We start from the raw sequence: 20,149 nt of genomic DNA, 5'->3' as shown, positions 1-20,149 counted from the left end.
GAGATTCAGAGATGGACAAGACACTGATAATAGTAATGTAGCTAAGCAGCTGTAGATGAAAGAATAGCCAAAAGAATGCCTGCTGCAATTTGGGGGTAAATATGAAGAATCTTCTTTGGTCTGCGGCCTCCGCCACTGTTTATAGAGTCAGCTGCAGTGTGTGGCTTTGCTTCTCCCTCATGGACTGAGCGACGCCTTTGTCCAGAACATGCCCCCCCGTCTCTCAGAGCTGACTCCGCAGTGTCACGCAGCTCTACCACACCTAGCGGTGTGTGCAGGCGTTTGCCCAGAGTACCTCTTCACCCCGTTCCTCTCGGAACAGAGAACATAGGAATAAAGAAAGGCACAGACCACTGGTCTCCCCGGCCCTGTGCTGGGCCTCTGCAGATGGAAGCAAAAGCAGCTGAGACCGTGCTCTTTGAACCCTGCCCTCTCAGGCCAGAGAGAGCCCCTGCGCACTGGGATACCATCCAGGACCTTGTCTTCTTTCTTCTTTCAGTGTGTGGTTTGAGCTTCCTCGGCTCACAATATAAACAAGCCTCTGTGTATGAAGAGGCAGAGTAGGTTAAAACTGCTTAAGACATAATAAGCAAGAGGAAAATTATTTGAACCAGTTGGTTAGTGTTGCAGGAGGAAGAGAGATGGGAGGATCAGATATTTTAAAAATAAAAAAATAGGTAAGTGGGTAGAAAGTAGCATTAATTAAGTCACCATCAGACCAGGAGGCGTCAGGGACCTGTCCGTCATCATTCATACTGACCACACACAAACACTAGAGATGATCAAGAATTTAAATTCAGTCTCTAGGAGTGGCGGTAACGTGTCTACTTTGGAGACAAGATGTCAGAAACTGGTGGTGCGAAGGCCAAGCCCAGACTGCAGACGTGTTTCGTTTCTGCCACAGCATTTTAAAACCAGATCCCCAGCCAACAGTCGTCAACCATTAAAAACTCGGGGATTCTATGTTAATAATTGTAGATTTCTGGGTTCTTGGGAAAGCAGAAGGTTGGCAATCCTGGGCCCGTATCCTCATTGAAAAACACACTGCAGCACAGTAACCCCTGCCCTCTTTGAGACGGGACACGCATGCACCTGTTCACCACAGTCCCTACCACTGTATCAGCTCCTTGATCCCAAGCCCCTGCCAACGAAGAAGAGGAAAAGGAGCTGCTACCTTTAGCCCCATTGTTACAATATATTCATTGTGATTCCACAAAGTGGCTGACTCTATCAGTAACTCTATTTGTGATTCCACCGTGAGAACAGGACCTTAAGGCCGCTTCCCAGTTTGAACTTGCCCATCTACATGGTCACTTTTTTTTTTATTGGTTATTCATTTTGAAATTACCTTCTTGGATATTTAAGACAGCCTGCTACAGTCAGTATTCCAGGATTCAGTAAACACATCTACTTTTTCCTATTTGTTTCATATATTTGGGTCCTCCTGCCATTTCCAGCGGAGTCCTCTTTAAAAACAAACAAAATTATCTTTTAGAGAAGCTACTCCATCCTCTTGCTACTTTCAGCTGCCTGTCTCCTGGCCATTTCCAAATTCCTCATGTCTTCTGTAATATGTAGCAAGCATTTACTCAAGAATTTTCTAATAGCACAAGAGACAGAATTGCAACTATAGGTATGAGCATGAAGACAACCTTCTGAAATACTCAGTTGAGAACAAGGGAATCCAGATATTTGTAGCCTAAGCATCAATTCTCTCAAGATACTAATGATAAGATATTTATGACACATACTAAAGTCCCATTCAATGGCAAATGTGACTTGTGGGTGGCACAGATAACTCTTCAAGAGGTCAGATAAGAGGGACAAATCCATGTTTTAAGTCATACTGTAAGTTAAGCATCATAGCTTGATCTGAATTCATATGCTCTGTTGTCCTAGAAAAAACAGTTGTCCATATGCTGTGCCTCATTCTTGATCCACCACCAGGTTGTTTTGCCTATAAGTCACCCAAGAAGCAGGGTTTGCTTTCCCTTTAGGGCTTTGGTTTCGAAGAAGCTTCATTTCTATAAAGATGCAGTGTGAATTTGTTTTTTCTTCCAGCTTGGCCCTCATGGACACACAGGTCAAACAAAAAGGCCCCACCTTCCCAATTATTTACTCTGTATTTTCAGAGCACCAAGATCACAGCAGGGAGGGGTTGCTGGGAAAATCCCAGCTGGTGGCGATGAAATTTGCAATATATACAATTCAAACGGATCAGGGACATGAGGACGAGTTTAAAGCCTCTTGTTTTCCTCTGGTGTAGCTCTGTGAAAGAACTCTGACCTTTGTACAACATGCACACCATGCTGAGAAGAGGAAAGGTGCTGGACAGGTGCCGAGGCTGACGAGCCAACCTGAGGCACAGGCGGGTGGGAGAGGCACTGTCCCGCCTCTCTCCCCAGCGTCCAGCTCTGGGCAGGCAAGCCTCTTGGTTATTCTGAGCAGCGTAACAAAATTCGTGAAGCTTTGAACTTTCCAGAACCAGTTGGAATGGATGATATCTGTTAATGACACCTGAATAGCCTATCAGTCAATGGATGATAATCACTAGCATTTTATTATTATTATTATTTTTATCCTCACCCAAGGACATTTTTGCATTTATCTTCCGATAGAGCGGGAGAGGGAGAGGGAGGAAGAGAGAGAGAGAAACATCGATGTGAAAGAGACACATTGACTGGCTACCACTCACAAGACCCCAACCAGGGCCGGGGACAAACTGCAACCAAGGTATGTGCCCTTATGGGAACCAAACCCAGGACTCTCTGGTCTGCAGGCCAATGCTCCAACCACTGAGCCAAACCGGCCAGGGCATCACATTTTAGAAGGACACCATTATACTGTCCACATTGGTACTACATCCTAGATTCTTTTATTTAGCAGGGCCTGATGTTCCATGATGCTAACAAAGGGTTAATGATGACATCTTCCTTCTTTAAGTGAGTCATTTGGGACCACAAGATGCTGTGTAAGAAATACTTGCCGAACTCTGGTTTTACTGCTAATTGAAGTCTGACTCTGTTGGCAATGAGATGAACATAACACATTACAGAGATAATTGTTATATGAACAGCCTTTGTAATCAGTAACCATGAGAGCAGAGATAAGAAAGAATCTTCGAAATTTGGATACCAGGATGAGGTTTCCTTGTTAGACAGAAGGAATGCTGTGGCAGTTGTGAATCGGGTTAGCAACAGGTACAGCACCACCCAATGGGAACAGGCAGCAAGGTGCCAGAGTGACCAGCATTAACATCAGAGTTGCTAGGAAGCCAAGGGGGTGGGTGTCTAGAGGAGAGACCAAGAGAAGCAGACGGCAGAGGGTCACTGGGGCGGGGGTGAGGGGCTTAAGGCAGTGTTTATTCACCAACCAGTACCAAACTACTTCAATATTTTCATAATTGGTTAAACTGCTGAACCAGCTAACTACCTGTCCTGGTTGCAATAACTCAACACTCATCATGCTCGTTAAATCCAATTAGATGCTTGTTAATAAACACTGCAGTCACTAATTACAACGTGAATATAGCCGCAGCCTATTCTTGCCCATGACTACTTAGTGTCACAAGGAATTTCGGGCATTTTTCAAGGAGATGTGGGATTAAACCATTTAAAATATGCATGACATGGTCATGTACTTACAACAGCTGCAAAGATGTATTTCTGGTCTTTTTCTTGTAAAAAGAGCAGCACATCAGTTAGAAGTAGAGCTAGGATATCTTCAAAGAAAAAAGAATCATTAGTGTCCATGAAGCAAACCACAGTTCAAATGCCATCATTCAATACTGCGATTTCATGTTTGAGATTTAAATGCATTTATTAAAACTATAAAGACTTAGTCTAACTATGAAACCTTTATAAAAATGCCTCCATTATGATAGCCAAAGATATTTTATAGACAACACATAAGCTGTATTTAGGTATGCTTGTTTATGTGTGTAACTATAAATATTGCTAAATCTCCAGCAAAATTTAACGTTATAGCTTTTTAAAAGGGAATATATATAAAGTTTTAACAGAATGGAGCAAGCCCTTACCTTTATGGGGGAGGGGGTGCTTAACTTAAAATGCTGAGGGCAGCTTTTGTCTTGACTTATGTATCTGCTATTTTGTTCCATCCACATCTGAGAGAAGTTTGAGATACTCCATGTCCCTTACAAACTGTTCACAAGAACCAATCTTCACTATACCACTGGTCACTCTGACAGTTACCAGAATAGTGATTTGGTGAAATAGATCAAGAGCAAATTACTTGGACTTAGAGGCTACAGACTGTGCTTAGTATTTTAGTTTGGTTAATATTCTAATTGTGGCTAATGTTTAGATGCAACATGGCAAGTTGCTGATCAACAAATCCCATTTCAGTCATTAGTGGCAAACACCTGCAGAATCTGACAATCCTCCATTGGGATCAATAGTGCTTACCTAAGGATACTAGGATGTGTTAAAAACAAAACAAAACACAAGGACAGCAGACTCACCTGGGGGCTTTTAAGCATCCCTACACTTGAGCTTCATCCTCAGACCAATAAACTCAGAATTTCTGGGAGGAGACAAGCAGTAGTACATTTTTTAAGCTCCAGGGGTGATTCCAGAGTGTGGCCAGGGGCGATTCTAGATCAGGCAAGATGCTAGCTACAGAATCAGCCCTTAAGAATCTGAATAAACTGTTTTAGCCTCGAACCAGATTAGTAGAGTCAAGTTAATGCTGTAATCAAACAGTAGCACTAAGGAAGAGGCTACACCAATGTAAGCGTGTCTATTTGTGCAGTATATTACTCAGTACCAAAGGTGACATTCGGAGTTCATGTCTCCCCTCCCTGGCCTGTCAGCCCTGAGCTGGGTGTGCAGGTATACACCATCTCACTTCAAACACACATCTGCCTGATTAATATTTCTGTGCCAACAATTAGCAGAATTCCCAGTTCCTCTGATTCAAACATCACAAGCTTGTCCATTCATAAGATATACATAAAGGTTTTTGCTTGGAGCAGTAAACTGCCGCCAAACGTTTGTAGTATGGGCCACATTACCTATGGACATTCACAGCCCCATCCTACAGGAATTGTTCCACTGACCCAGGGTTTTTGGGGTGCCTACATCTCTGAACCATTTTTCCTTCTAAAGTCTGTCCTCTGTTAAGTGAATAATGTGTGGAAAACAAAGGAAACATTGGTCTGTTAGCACCACAGTACCTTTGAAACGGCCGGTAGCAGTTTTCCAAAAAACAAGGCCATCATATAACAGAGTCCTCTCTTTGCTTATCAGTGCCTGCTTCCTAAACACATGGCCATTTTTGAGCTTTGTATACGTTTTGTTCTCCATCTTACTTAGGATCTCAAGCCACTTTTGGTTTTTCTCATATTCGCTGACTTTTAAATCCACTGCTGCAATCATGTCTTTAATTAAGCAAAGAGCTTTGCATAAGTCTTTATGTTCTTCCGTGTTCTCTGCATGGGAAAATGAAAGAAAGAAACCTTATACAATAAGCCAGAGAGCTAAGGAAGACAATTTTTTCCTATACTTTAAAAAATACAGTTAAATGTATCATCCAAATAGCAAAAATCTCAGAACAAAAACGTTGAATTAAATTCAAATGCTACATTATCACTATGCACCGTGCCTCCCAAAAGAACCGTTAACATATTTAATTATAAAAGATTTGCTTATCAGATATGCTTCAGCCAAAGCACTGTGAAAATAGGATGTCTGGTTTCTAGGGACTAGTTTGACCTTCCCTCTAGAGCAGGGAGTCTATATACAGGGTGGGGCAAAAGTAGGTTCTAGATGTGAGTATGCGAAACACAGCATTTATTCTTGTATTATTACACAGACAGTCCAGTATTCCCCACACCAAGTTTCTCAGAACTCAACCAGGCCACAGGCCCGGGTTGCAGTCCTTTTGTAAGTTGGGAGCTACAGGGTACCTTGAATGGGCCTCAGACTTAGCTGCTTTCCTGGATCCCTTCCTCCATAAAAATAATACTCAAAATTATATTTTAGATCTGCACTAGCATGAAGATAGTACATATTAAACAATTTTGAACTAAAAAACTGGACCAAGGCATTCTATCTAGTGGCTCATGCCAACAGTAGATAATTACCAATTCCAGCTGTTATTCTTTAAAACATTGGCCACTGCTTTTATCTCTGGATTATCTCTTTTTTTTTTCTTTATGGATTTTAGAGAGAGAGGGAGAGAGAGATAGAAACATTGATGAGAGAGAACATTGACTGGCCGCCTCCTGCATGCCCCCTACTGGGGATTTGGCCCACAACCTGGGCATGTGCCCTGACCGGGAATTGAACCAGCGACCTCTTGGTTGGTACATGGGTTGATGCTCAACCACTGAGCCACACCAGCCGGGCACTCTGGATTATCTTAAGCAAAAACTCTGGAGGAGTTTCTGAAACAGCCTCTTGAAACTCTAGATGAAACCAAGTGTAGCTATTTTCTACATTTGAGGGCTTAAAAAAACACCTAGTTGATGTTTATTGAGGCAAATGGAACTGAAGAGGAAAGTCTCAGGAGGTTAGAAGGTGCTAAAAGATTAGAAAAAAAAAATTGGCAGAGAAAAAGAAAAGGTTCTCTAGAGCCTAGAGCAGCAGAAATAAACAAGTAGGAATAACAGTTAAGTGGAATGAGAACAGTCCTCGAAAGGGTGTGAACATTCAAGCTCTAAATGTCTTAGGTATATGAGGCTCTGTCAGAACCCTCGAGGAGAAGGTCCAGCCACTCACCTTGAACAGGGAGGGTTCTTCCCCACTGCCTGTGAAAGGTACACCTCACTGTTTTACTACACCGACTGTCCACTAAGCAGCAGCCCGCCCCCGACTCCTTCTTTCTAATAGAAAAGTGGAGTAGAGAAAGTCCAAGTTGAGTTACAAGGTGACTTGGGGTAAGGTCAAGAAAAGGCTCAAAGCCTTTTGGCCTTCAGAGACAAATCACCGTCTTACAATAGCTTGCTACTCCAAGTGTAGCAGCACCAGCCTCACCTAGGGAGTAAAGTAAGAAATGCTTACTTAGGGTTCTACCTCAGACCTACTGAATCGGAATCTACATATAAGCAAGATCCCCAGGTGAAGAGTAGTCCATAATAAGATGTGAGAAGCACTGCCACAACAGTCACCTGAACCAACGTTCCCAGTCGCCAGGGGGAGAGGGAACTGGCTGTCGGGAAGGTCTGACCTAAGAAGGTAGTGTCGTCAGCCACTATGACGGCTGTGTGTGAGGAGTCATACGTTGTAGTTATCATGGTTGACACACAGTAGGCAATCACTGTTATTCATTCATTATTTTTCCATTTGGCATGGGGTGATTCTTGGAGCTGACCTAATATGACAAATTTTTGTCTTTGAGGTATTGTATTAAGCTTAAGAGAATATGAACATAACACAAACTGAAAGTCTTGATTTTGTTTTCTTTTGCTGAAAACAAAATTTATGAGGCTCTTCTCTGTATATTGTGCTTCTATTTTCTTTTATGCTGTATAGTCGTCTCTCGCCACTTCGCGCTTCGAATTTCGCGGCTTCACTCTATCACGGTTTTTCAAATACTAGTGAAGCCATGAAAGAGGAAGCGCAGAGTGGCGAGGGACAACTGTGTATCAGTAAAGATCCTACTTCATGGACTTTCATTTATTGCGGTAGAGTCTGGAACTGATTAACGGCGATAAACGAGGGCCAACTGTATTATAAGGAGCAATAAAAATGGGACACATAGGATAGATGCTATTCCCCTAGACCCCTTCCCAAAAAAGGATGTTAAAAGTTGACTGTTTTAGAGTTGGCATATAAGATCTCACTGATCTTACATGATATCTTAGGACACCATTTTCATGGTCTCTAAGTCAACTGATCATAGTAAAGATAATAAGCCAGCTCCCACTTATTGAGCACCTTGTTTATACCAGGCTCTGTAGTGGGCATTTTCTGAGACAATCTCACTCAATCCTCACAATTCCATAAGATAAAGATTACTATTCTCACTTCGTAGTGGAGAAAACTGAGGCTCATTTAATTAACCTGCCCAACTAATGAGCCACAAAACCAAGCATATATAATAGCAATGCAAGTTTACACAATTCCAAACCCAACCACTTTTTATATAACACACTAACCCCCATTAATAATAAACTCGAGGTCAGTAAGCCAGCTTGAAGAACAGACATTTTTATGTATTCATTCATTGCACTGATACATGTTTGCTTATTGATAGGCTATTCTGTACTAGCCAGTGCACAAGGCATTGAAGATCCAGTTTTGAACGAGACAGACACAGGCTTCTAGATCCCTCCAGGAGCTTACAGTGCAGCCATGTGCATTAATAGCTCCTTAAAGGATGCCCAGATGTTACTTACTCCCTGGAACTTCATAAATTGACAGGGTCAAAAATAGCTCCTTCATAAATCATTCCCAATCTAATCATTCATTGCTTGGGAGAAGAGACATTTGTTGCTAGGATCAATTGGGTATGTTTCATCAGATAGCAGGAAGGTAGTAGGAAGATGAGGATGAACAGGTATTAAGAAGATCTGGATATGGAAAAACTGTAGAAGGGAAAGGCAGTGTCAAGATTTGGGCTGCCTGGAGAACAGTCTATTGGCCAAGCCACATTAAAAGATAACTTTTCAAAACAGATCCTAAGGTTTTAACAGTTTTTCCATAATGAAAATTTTTATGAATCAAAGGCCACAAGCATTTATAGTTCTTTACAACACCTCGGGTATGTTTCACACTAATGAAAGAGGCAAATGTTTGTCCCAGAAGTCATCACTCACCCTTTGTGTACTGCAATATCCTCTCCACTAAGACAGGGTATTTTGTGATGCGCTGAGTGACTAGCAGGATGCATTCTGGAATTCCTCGGCGTCGAGCCAAAAGATTACTATTTCGGAGCTTAAAAATATATAAATATATTTTTATATTCACAAACTCTCTCTGTATTTTCTTTATAGGTGTGAATTTAATAATGCAAATAATCTGCAACAGCACACTTCTATTCAGACACAACACAATTATCATTAATTGAAACTTGATGCGTTGTCATTAAATTGTATACTTTGTCATTAATTTCAACAACCCAACTCGCCAAGATTAAAAGAAGTTTTAAGTTGCTCTGACGTATTTGTAGTTAATTCCAAATGTGAGTAAATTTCTATACTTTTATAAGTGATAAGATTCATGAACAGCAAAAGTTTTGAAAAATACTCAGAAATCAAAGTTAGATTTTAAGTAAGAGTCTGCAGTTAATGGTGTTTTTTCCAACAGGGCTTCCTCTTTATGTGTTATTATTCATCATAGAACTTAAAGTTCCCTCTAATCAGGGCAACTTTTTTCTAAAAAAAATATTCTTTATGTTTTCAAGTTCTCAATATACATGTATGTGGGAAAGGAAAAAACAAACAAACAGAGAATCTGTTAGAATATTTTAAATGGTAGATAAAAATTTAGGATCCATGAAATGCTAAAGGACAATTTCTTTGACAAATAAATGCAAAAAATAGAAAAGAGGAACATTTAAGTTAAAAGAGATTTAAAAGATCTCTTTTTAAAAGACCCTTGCAAAGCTCCTGATTTACGCAATTCAATTTTATGAGATAATTGGGGAAATTCCAATAATGGTCTGCTGTTGGAAAATATTAAATCATTATTAATTTTTATAAGTGTGATAATGTCATTATAATTTTTTAAAAATATATTGTTTAGAGATACATATGAAATGATGAGTCATAGATTTGCTTCATATTAATCCAGTATGGGTAGAGGGATTCTGTCTATATTTTTACTATGATTCTTCTGATTTGTAACTTCTCAGGGCATAAAAGAGCTTCTCGGGATATTATAAAGGTGCTCACAGGCTTGGAGGATATGACTTGACAAATATAAGTTACAAAAGAAAATGATTTAGAACTATTTTACAAACACAGAAAAAAGACCCCATGTTGGCCACAAACCTATTAATACTTCCTTCTCCTTTCCCTGAATGACAGAACCTACATGGGAAACGTAATTAGATCACATAAGAAATAAGCATGAACTATTTTCCCACCCTGGTTTACCATTGTGGAGTAGAGTTTTAAAATACTTGCCTTAATAAAATTCTGAAACTTTTTATTCTGCTGGAGTTCTTTAAATAAGCTAACAGCCTCTTTGTGATGGCTACAGAATTCTCCATATATTTTCTTCATTTTACTTGCATTTTCTTCTGAAAACTATAAAAAAAAAACAAAAAACATTTCAATGATGGTTTATAAATTGAGTCCATTCTAAACACTAAAGGGAAAAGGCAATTTTTGTATATTTCAATAATTCTTTGCAAATAGAAAATAAACATCATTGTTCCCCAAAGCCTAATGCTGATGAGCATATGTTAAAATAATTGCCTATTTATTAATCTACAAATAGACAATAATGTTGGTATGTTCTGTTTGTCTATTAATGGACCTGCTTCTTAGCATTACTATAAATGTTTTATAAAAGCAGCTCATTAAACTTTTCAGGTTTTTTCATGGCATATGAGCAATAAACTATTTACACTTAAAAAAGAATAAACATCATGGAGCTTCTGAATACAATCACTTTTCTTCCCCTAATTCCTTTTAAATTAAAAAAAAAAAAAGAACATAGTCAAGAGGTGAAGGGAAGACAGTACTTCACGTGATTATATTATATTGAACTAATTCAATGATCACATAACCAAATGAAAAACATTTGATATTTTTTTAGTGTTTGTAGAACTTTATTGTTTCAAATTATACTTTGACTACTTTCATAGATTGAAGATAGGGGTGTGTGACAATATTTGGGGGTCCTCGGGAAGGGTACTCTCACTGGTTGGCACTCACACTGGCTAACTGACCATGTCCATGACTCAGTCCGCTGCTGAGAATTTGATTTTTGTCAGCACATCACAAATGGATCAAGAGACAGGTAATCAATCATTAGCCAAGATGAAAGAGAAAGGTGAATAATTAGAATACCAATTAATTAACTAATGAAGAGACATAGAAATGTGGGATAGATATTTCAATAAGCTTGACCTATAGAAAAATCTGTCTCCCAGGAATGAACTCTAGGGCTTTAATAATAATACATCTGCCTCACTCCTAAAACAAGCCAGTGTTTGCTTGGAGATGTTGGTAAGACTATCACAGGCCCACTGGGGGAGCAGCATTATTGGAAAGCCATCACAATCAGAAGTTTAAGTAGAATTTTCATTGGCGGATTTATTTATGGCTGTGACTCCAGGTGGAGGCAGTGATAGGGCCAGTGTGCTCAGCCAAGTCTTGAGCCAGGCACTGGCTATTAAAAGCTCTCGGGCATCAGTCATACAAACCAACATCAAATAAAAGAAAACCAACCAAAATCATCTGTCTCAAAATGAAATCAATCCCAGTTCTCGATAGGCGTGTAACACTATGGAGAATCTGCAAACCTTTCGGTTTTTGAGGTTGGAGCCTTTAAACCTCTCTTACCTGTTGTACTAGAATATCTCCAATTCGGTTGATGACAAAATTCCTCTCATTGTCAGTACAAGATTCCTGCCTCCGCTCCTTCATGCTATAGAAAAAATGCCTATGAATTTCAAGTAACTCATCCAAACAGGGGAAGATTTTATCCACAGTGCTGTGGTCCAGCTGCAGCTCCTCTTTCATCCCCTTCCTGAAGATCTCAGACATGATGAAGAGGGTCTGGATGTGATGCATTTCCGTTTGCATTAGCTCTGAAACATGCCAGCAGAAACAAGCTTTAAAAACAGGTATCCCTACTGACCTAAATTAGTAGCTGCACACTATGGGTTACACAAATTAAACAGAGGAAATGTTTAAAAATAACCTTCTTCCACTATAAAAGTCAGTGTCAATTACAGTTTCCCCTCGCCACGTCACACTTTGACTTTCTCAGCTTCACTCTATCGTGGTTTTTTTCAAATTCTATACTATACTATTTATAAAGAATCCTACTTCTTGGAAATTCATTTATCAGGGTAGAGTCTGGAACTGATTAACCATGATAAACGAGGGCCGACTGTAAACATTAATGTAAGCTTAAATTAACTGGCATCTCCCCCCCCCTCCCCCCCCAGATATAAGAGGATAAGCATAATTCAAATCCGATATATAAGAATCCCTTGAAACTCTCACAATATAACTAACTAGCAGCTTAGGTACCTTCAGCTAGGGACCAGGTCTTATTCTCCTCTGAGTGCTCTCTAAAATGTAACTTAGTTTGTCTGGGTTTTCTGTGGTTTTGTTGTTGTTGTTTGCTTTTTGTTGTTCTGTTTTGTTTTCGGGGTGGTGGTGTTTGTTTGCAATGAGTAGGAGCACAATTAATTTGGTGAATTAAATTGAATTAAATATAATAAAGTTCCTCAAAGCAGTCAACAGTAGGTCCTTTCTATTCTTGAATCAGTCTCCAAAATTCCACTTTCACTAGGGGAAAACAATGTGTCATGATCAAGGGACATCAACAAGAAAATAAAACAACAACCCACGGAATGGGAGAAAATAATTACAAATCATGTATCTGGTAAGAAACTTGTGCCCAGAATATATAAAAAACTCTCACAACAACAGCAACAAACCCACTTCAAAATAGGCAAACAATTTGAATAGATATTTCTTCAAAGAGATATACAAGTGGCCAATAATTACATCATTAGCTATCAAGGAAATGCAAATCAAAACCAAAGTGAGACACCACTTCACACATGCTAGGTTCACTGTAATAAAAAAGATGGACAATAAAGAAGCGCTGGTGAGGTGAGGATGTGGAAAAATCAGAACTCATACATTGCCAATGGGAATGTAAACTGGTGGAGCTGCTTTGGAAAATAGCCTTGCAGCTTCTCAAAAGGTTAAACAAAAGTTACCATATGACCCCAAAGTGAAAACAACCCAAAATATCCATCAACTAATGATTAAATGAACAGAATGTGGTATATTTATACAATGAAATATTATTCAGCCCTAAAAAGGAATGGAGACTGATACACAATACAACATGAATGAATCTTGAAAACATGACACGAAGTGAAAGCAGTCAGTCGCCAAAGATCTCGTATTGCACAATTCCATTTATGTGAAATGTCCAGGATGGGCAGAAGTAGATTAGTGGCTGCCAGGGGCTAAGCAGGAGGGAGAAGTGGGGAGTGACTGCTAATGGATAGAGGGTTTCTCTTTGGAGTGATGCAAATCCCATTGATTTAGATAGCAGTCGATGGCTGCACAATTTTGTGACTATAATAAAACCATTATTCACTATAAAGGGGTAAACTTTATGGTATGTAAATTAAATCTCAAGTTTAAGAATGTATCATGAGAAAGATAATAATGCACAATTTGTAGGAGCACCAGAAGTCCTACATTAGTATTTCTAAACTCACATGTTTTGAGAAAGAATCTAAAATAAAGAAAAAAATACAAGAAAAATATAGAAAAAATAAAATATTAGCCATGGAGTGTAAACAAATCTAATTGTAGTCTTATTATTTTATCATAAATAAAAATCTTTTTAACTGGACACCCACTAACTTTAAAATACTTCCTACCATGTTTCAGTGCTAAACACATAGCCATATCATTTCATTTAATCCTTTAATCCATTTATTCATTATGGCCCCAAAATAGAAATTTCTCTCATTTTTAGAAGAGAGACAATAAAGAAGAAAGGTGAAGGGATTTTCCCAGAATCCAGCCTTTCTGACACAAAGGCCGTGCCGTGAACTACCCTACATGATGAATTTATCCAAAACAGGTTAGGTTATCTTCTTTTTTTTTTTGGTACGTGCCCCTAGTGGGAACCAAACCCAGGACTCTCTGGTCCGCAGGCCGATGCTCCAACTGCTGAGCCAAACTGGCCAGGGCAGGTTATCTTACATAAAATACATGAAATCAAGAGATAATGAAGGAAAATTACAGTATAATGTAAATTCCATGAGAAATGCTATAAGGGACAGCATCTTTTTTTCCAAAATAACTCCTGCTGATGTATCTCTGGACAGATTTCAAAGCGACTTGCATATCATCTCACCTGACCTGCATAACCACCACCTGACCCATGAGAAGGAGTTCTCATTTGCCAATGGACTTTTTGGGCCATACTTGCATACAGGCATACCTCGTTTTATTGTGCTTTGCTTTACTGTACATTTATTACAGATAGAAGGCAAGATCCTCCACCAGCATAAAAAGTGTACAACTCCCTTTATTGCAATACTCCCTCTATTGTGACATTCGCTTCACTGCGGTGGTCTGGAACTGAACCTGAAATATCTCCGAGGTCTGCCTGTACACAAGATCAGCGAAAGCTAAGAGCTCGTCTTATCTTTCAAATAGGATGTCTTCTTGGAACCACTATTTAGCATCTACATTCCACTTGAACATTTTTAAACCTCATTTTTTCCTAACTAGTATATAATTGAACTTCCCCTGATCAGACTGCCGCCACCCCAGGAAGCACGAAACAGTAAAATGTCACCAGAGTTGAACTCATACACAGGACCGCAGCACACGGTCACACATTGTCCTAATCCAGGGGCTGCCCATCCCCCTGGGGTCTACGTGAATGGCAACCTCTGGTGTGTGCCGGCAAAGCACAGGGTCATATATGCAGCAGCCCTGTCCACCCTACATCAACATATGTAAAATTCATGATCTCACTTATTTGTGGAATATAATGAACAAAATAAGCTGATGAACAAAATAGACCCAGAGACATGAAAGTAGGGAACAGACCTCACAGGGAGAAGAGTGTGTGTGTGGGGGGGTTAATCAAAGAATTTACATGCATATATGCATAACCAATGGACACAGACAGAAATATTGTAAAGGTGGTGGGAGGGACGGGAGCAGGGAGGAGGGTGTCAGTGGGGGGAAAAGGAGAGACAAATGTAACAACAGCAGCAACAAAAAATTAACATACGTGAAATATTCCTGATTCATATAATAGCAGAGGTAAAAGTATATAGGCCATGTGTAAGTAAACTTGAAAAGGGTATGAGAAATAAAATCTGCTTTGTACTATGTACACACAATGCCTCATTTAATCCTCACAACATTTAAAACCTGAGTATCATTATCCCCATTTTACAGAGAGAGAAACTGAGGTCCAGGTGAGTTAAACAATTCATCATAGATCAAGTAACTAGAAAATAGTAGAAGAGGGATTTGAACCCAGGTCTGAATGGTTTCAAAGTCCAGACCTGTTTCTCTATATGATACTGCTTCATCCCAAGGAGCATAATTGAAAAGCTTACCAAAAATGACATCCTGTCTTTTGATGACATCCTTCTCCTGCCTACTACAAAACGAGGGATCCACCACAAGACTCCAAGATTCTGCTTCAAACTCCTGGGCATCGCTGCTGAGGTCACTCCACAGAGAAGAATCCACGACATCTAATGTGGTTTTAGGAAAGTCAGAAGTGGAGTGACACGTCAAACACAAACAGACCTTCACAAGTACCCATGTTTATGGAGTCATCACACTAAATAATGTGCTATGAATAGAGAAACAACTAAGCCAAGATACTGTTGATAGGGAGTTGACACATCTGAAAACCAAGACTGCCCTTATGAAAGCAAAGAAGACTCAGACGCAGTGATGTGTATATGCCAAAAACAGGGCACTTGAAGATTCTTTTGTTTGCTTGTTTTGGCTCACTCCATTTTGGTTTTACTTTTGGTAACCTTCAGAGTCCACATGTGCTTACCGAATCTTGCACACATGGATTTTTTTTTTTTTTTTGCCCTGAGCTGTTTTGCCCTGTTTACTCAAATCTGAATTTTGTACTTGTCCAGTTCACTTGCTCTTTACTTGGCTTGCTGGCCTTAATATAAACATGGTGCACAGTGCAAGGACTCAAGTCACATGTGTGCAGAGTTTTCTGACAGAATTTGACACACACACACACACACACACACACACACACACACACACACACCCTTCAGGAAAACTAAATGCTATGTGTCCAAACAGCACTCCTGAGAAGGATTCCAGCTCAGAGAACTAAAGATGACATGACAATGAATTTAAAGTCTTAAATTCAAAATAAAAGAAACAGATTACTGGGGCAAAGTTCACTCTCTTGTCACTACTCTCGTTTTATTCGACTCTCTTTCACTTACTGATACAACTCGGATATGGTAAGTAATTCCCCAGACTAAGTCCTATAGCACAAAATATGCTCTTTTTATCCTCACCCGAGGGCATTTTTCCATTTTTTTTGTTCAGGTAGAGTGGGAGGGAGAGAGAGGAACAGAGAGAGAGAGAGAAACATCGATGTGAAAGGGACACATCGAGTGGCCGCCACCCGCACAACCGACCAGGGCCGGGGACAAACTGCAACCGAGGTACGTGCCCTCAGCGGGAACCGAACCCGGGTCTCTCAGGACCGCATGCCGATGCTCCAACCGCTGAGCCAAACCGGCCAGGGCAAAATATGCTCTTTTTAAAAAAGTGCTTTTATTCCTCTGCAAGTAGAGGAATGGAGATAAATATCCCAGAGTTCCAAGCAGGTCCTTTCTTAAGAGAGAGAGAGAAACATCAATGTGAGAGAGACACATCTACTGGTTGCCTCCCGTACAAATCGACCAGGGCCGAGGATGAACCACAACTGAGGTACGTGCCCTTGTCTGGAATCAAACCTGCAACTCATTGGGGTCCGCAGGCTGACACTCTAACTGCTGAGCCAAACTGGCCAGGGGTGAAATATATATTTTTAATGTATAATCCTATTTCAATTCATTAACAGCTGTAAAACTTTAAAAAACAAACATACACTGTATGTCATTCTCTTCATTATGTTTATGACATATGTCCTTTAAAAGATACATCAATATGCCCTGCCTGGTTTGCTCAGTGGTTAGAGCATTGGCCCCTCAGGACTGAAGGATCTCAGGTTTGATTCCCAGTCAAGGGCATACACCTGGGTTGTAGGTCGGGGTCATGTGGGAGGCAACCAATCAATGTGTCTCTCTTACATCAATGTTTCTCCCTCTCTCCCTCCTTCCTTCCTTTCACTCTATCTGAAAAATCAATGGAAGAATATCCTCGGGTGAGGATTAACAACAACAACAAAATACAGCATATTTCCTTGGTCACTCTATGGAAGTCTTCTTTGGGGCTAAATTCTTTCTCTCTCTTTCTTTCTTTCTTTCTTTCTTTCTTTCTTTCTTTCTTTCTTTCTTTCTTTCTTTCTTTCTTTCTTTATCATAAGAACCTATACCAAAGAGACACCATGAAACAGAATTCTTTTAAAAAGAACAAATAATATTTTTCAATCTTATATCTTTCAGAAAATATTCTTTTTGGCAAATGCTCACAGAAACACAAGTAAATGCAAAAGCATTTTTTTCTCACCTTCCATTAAGAAAGAATCCGTGGAGGGAGATGAGCCCATGGACTGCAGAAGCTCATCGGAATGAGACCTGCTTCTCCAGGTGTTCCCGTCACTCTCAGACTCCAAGGATGTCCCTGACCTCCTGAAGTGGAGGGAGGCAGGGAGGGAGAAGAGTTAGCCCAGCAGTGGCTCTGAGACATGAAGATGCAACCCACACTGACTTACCTGTCCAAGGTGGTGCCTGGGACACTTCTGGACAACGGGTGGGCCTGCCCCGGGGTGTCTTTCTTTGCAGCTGGCAATCCGATGGGCATGGAGGAAGAAGGGTGCAAGGAGAGACCAGGCAATGGGACGTCTCTAAATGAAGAATCTGGAAATCAGAATGGATGCTTCATGCGTTTTCATAGAGGGCAGTTAATTACAAGTACAGGTAGTCGCTTAAAAGCCAGAAAGCTAAACACTCAAATGGCTGCTTCTAATGTATCACATGCTCAGCCTTGAAACCAGTCTCCCGGCCACATCCCAACACCTGCTTCAAATGTCCCTTCCATTTCACACCCTCCTGACAGGCAGGCTGCCGGCCTGCTCCAGCACATCCACTTGGAGACTGTGGGCGGCTGGGATTACACAAACAAACAAGAAAATGGACCGGGGAAACACTGGGACAGCTTTCTCATAAACCACTGCTTGCACTCCTTAGAGCCAGCTTCAAATAGATGCAACGTGTTATTAGCACTATTACTAGAATGCGTATGGTGTGTATAAACAAGCACACGCACACACAGAGCATGTCAGGGGATTGGAATGATGCTGGGGAGTCTATTTCTTTATGGTCTAAGAATTTCAGGCAAATAAAACCTTCAAGCCACGCTGAGCTGTTCTCTCTCACACAATGAAGACTACATGGTGCTTCGGTACCTTTCTGGTCAGTCCTAAAATACTACGGGCATAGGTGCCTTTGCATTTGATGTGTACTCTCACTAACTCACGGACAATGTTTTAGTCCTATAATATTGTAGCTGTGGCATACTTCACGTGGTTTTAAAAACACTGGTCACATTTTATTATCAAGTGGTTTTAAAAACACTAGTCCCATTTTATTACAGCCTTGAAGTGAAAAAGAACCGAAAACTTCAAACGCCTGCCACATGGCAAACAACATCATTTGAGGCAGAGGAAACTGCAAAATCTCTCACAACCAGTCAAAGGATTTCAAACTTAGGAGAGGACAGTATGGTGGTTCTTGCATACAATGTAAAGAATTGTCAAAGGCTGCAATTATGTTCAAGAAAAATAGTTTAAACTTCAGCCATACATAATTCAAAGAAAAAACACACACCAAATTTAACAATATATAAACAAAACTTGGATATGCCTTGAAATTTCACAGCCATCCCAGAGGAGCTAATGAGTTCCCAGCCTCCAGCACAACTAAGAAAAACACCAGGTTGTCATGATAATGGACAATAGAGGACAATAAAAATCTATTGATTCCAAACTTGAAGATCACCCCTACTAAGTTTGTGATTCTTACGTGTGTATTGTGTACTTGTATAGATAAATCTGCTACTGCCAGGAAAACATAAAATTATGTACATTTAATGTAGTGTTTCTTTCTTCCCCCCAAAATGTATTAGATCAGTAGTGCATATTACACTAGATCACATCTTACCATTGAGGCAAAATAATAATACTCCTCCTTATAATCTTCCCTAATGTAAAAGATCATAATCACTACGCTAGACACCTGAAACTAATACAGAATAATATCTCAAAATTAAACTGTAATTTAAAAAAAATTAAATCATATAGGTTGCCATAGAAGTTTATGCCCTTTTTCACCTCTTTGTATAACTAAAAATTATGCCAAGTATATGTTACGAAAGAAGAATTACTGAGAAATAAGCAAATGAGAAAACAAAAGGAGGAGATATTTTACACTGGAAAAATGTGTGGTATGTATGAAACTGAAAAAGTTCTTGTTTTCTACATCACTTACTTCCAAGGATGGTCTGTGGTTTGTTCTTGTTATATTTCTCTTGGAATTTCTGGTAAAGAATATTAGAAACACATAAGATCAAAGCACCAATGAACTATAAGAATGTCCACACAGTTAGTACACAGGATAGGATTCTTATCTACATCATTTTTGTTATTTTACTTATTTCAAAGAGGAATTCAAAGCAAACGACATTAAATGCAATGAAGAAAAATGTTATAACAAGATGTGCAAGTTATAATGAAGGTGTCTCATGAACATGTGTCTCGTGAATATCCCAGATTTATTAAAAGCCTAGAGGAAACAGAAATCTCTAGCTTGCATGTCTAGATACAGGCTGAAAGGGAGTTCCGATTAGTTCTGCCTTTCTCCTACTTGTTTCTTTCTACTCCTGGCTATTCCTCCTGCCTACAGGACACAGCTTGGAGCATTGAAATGTCACCTCGATGTTGTGACCTGACACAGCATGTGCTGCAGTTAAAGTGGAGGTTGTGACTCCAAGTTTTCCTCTGAAGATCATCATGCTTTGCTCCATGCATTTCTGACATGTCTTTAGAGTGGGAAAGAAAGGAATAGAATGACAGGTGCCTTCATCTACTCAAGCCCACCCCCAAACACCGAGAATAGTCCCGAACGCCTCACAGTACAGTCCCGGGACCAGCAGTAACATTGGGGAGCTTGTTAGAAATGCACATTCTCAGCCCCACCCAGACCTCCTAGATCCGAAACTCTGGAGGTGGTGCCCAGAAATCTGTGTTGGAACAAGTCCTGCAGGTGACTCTGATGTTTGAGAATCACTGTTCTA

At 40.0% G+C, this 20,149-nt stretch overlaps 1 protein-coding gene across 1 annotated transcript in view; it reads right to left on the bottom strand.

Annotated features, from left to right (window-relative positions):
• Positions 1–20,149, bottom strand: part of ARHGEF28 (Rho guanine nucleotide exchange factor 28) — a 292,956-nt gene that overhangs the window by 45,678 nt on the left and 227,129 nt on the right. Inside the window, exons 18-26 of the mRNA XM_036280592.1 lie at positions 19,345–19,393; positions 17,571–17,715; positions 17,366–17,487; positions 15,262–15,402; positions 11,480–11,727; positions 10,094–10,216; positions 8,783–8,900; positions 5,198–5,452; positions 3,645–3,721 (exon numbers count right to left, since the gene is read on the bottom strand). Coding sequence (XP_036136485.1) covers positions 3,645–3,721; positions 5,198–5,452; positions 8,783–8,900; positions 10,094–10,216; positions 11,480–11,727; positions 15,262–15,402; positions 17,366–17,487; positions 17,571–17,715; positions 19,345–19,393 — 1,278 coding nt within the window. The remainder of the gene's footprint in view (positions 1–3,644; positions 3,722–5,197; positions 5,453–8,782; positions 8,901–10,093; positions 10,217–11,479; positions 11,728–15,261; positions 15,403–17,365; positions 17,488–17,570; positions 17,716–19,344; positions 19,394–20,149) is intronic.

Source organism: Molossus molossus, unplaced genomic scaffold, assembly GCF_014108415.1.
Source record: "Molossus molossus isolate mMolMol1 unplaced genomic scaffold, mMolMol1.p scaffold_m16_p_3, whole genome shotgun sequence".
Lineage (NCBI taxonomy): Eukaryota > Metazoa > Chordata > Mammalia > Chiroptera > Molossidae > Molossus > Molossus molossus.
This window is presented reverse-complemented; position numbering and strand designations above follow the sequence as displayed.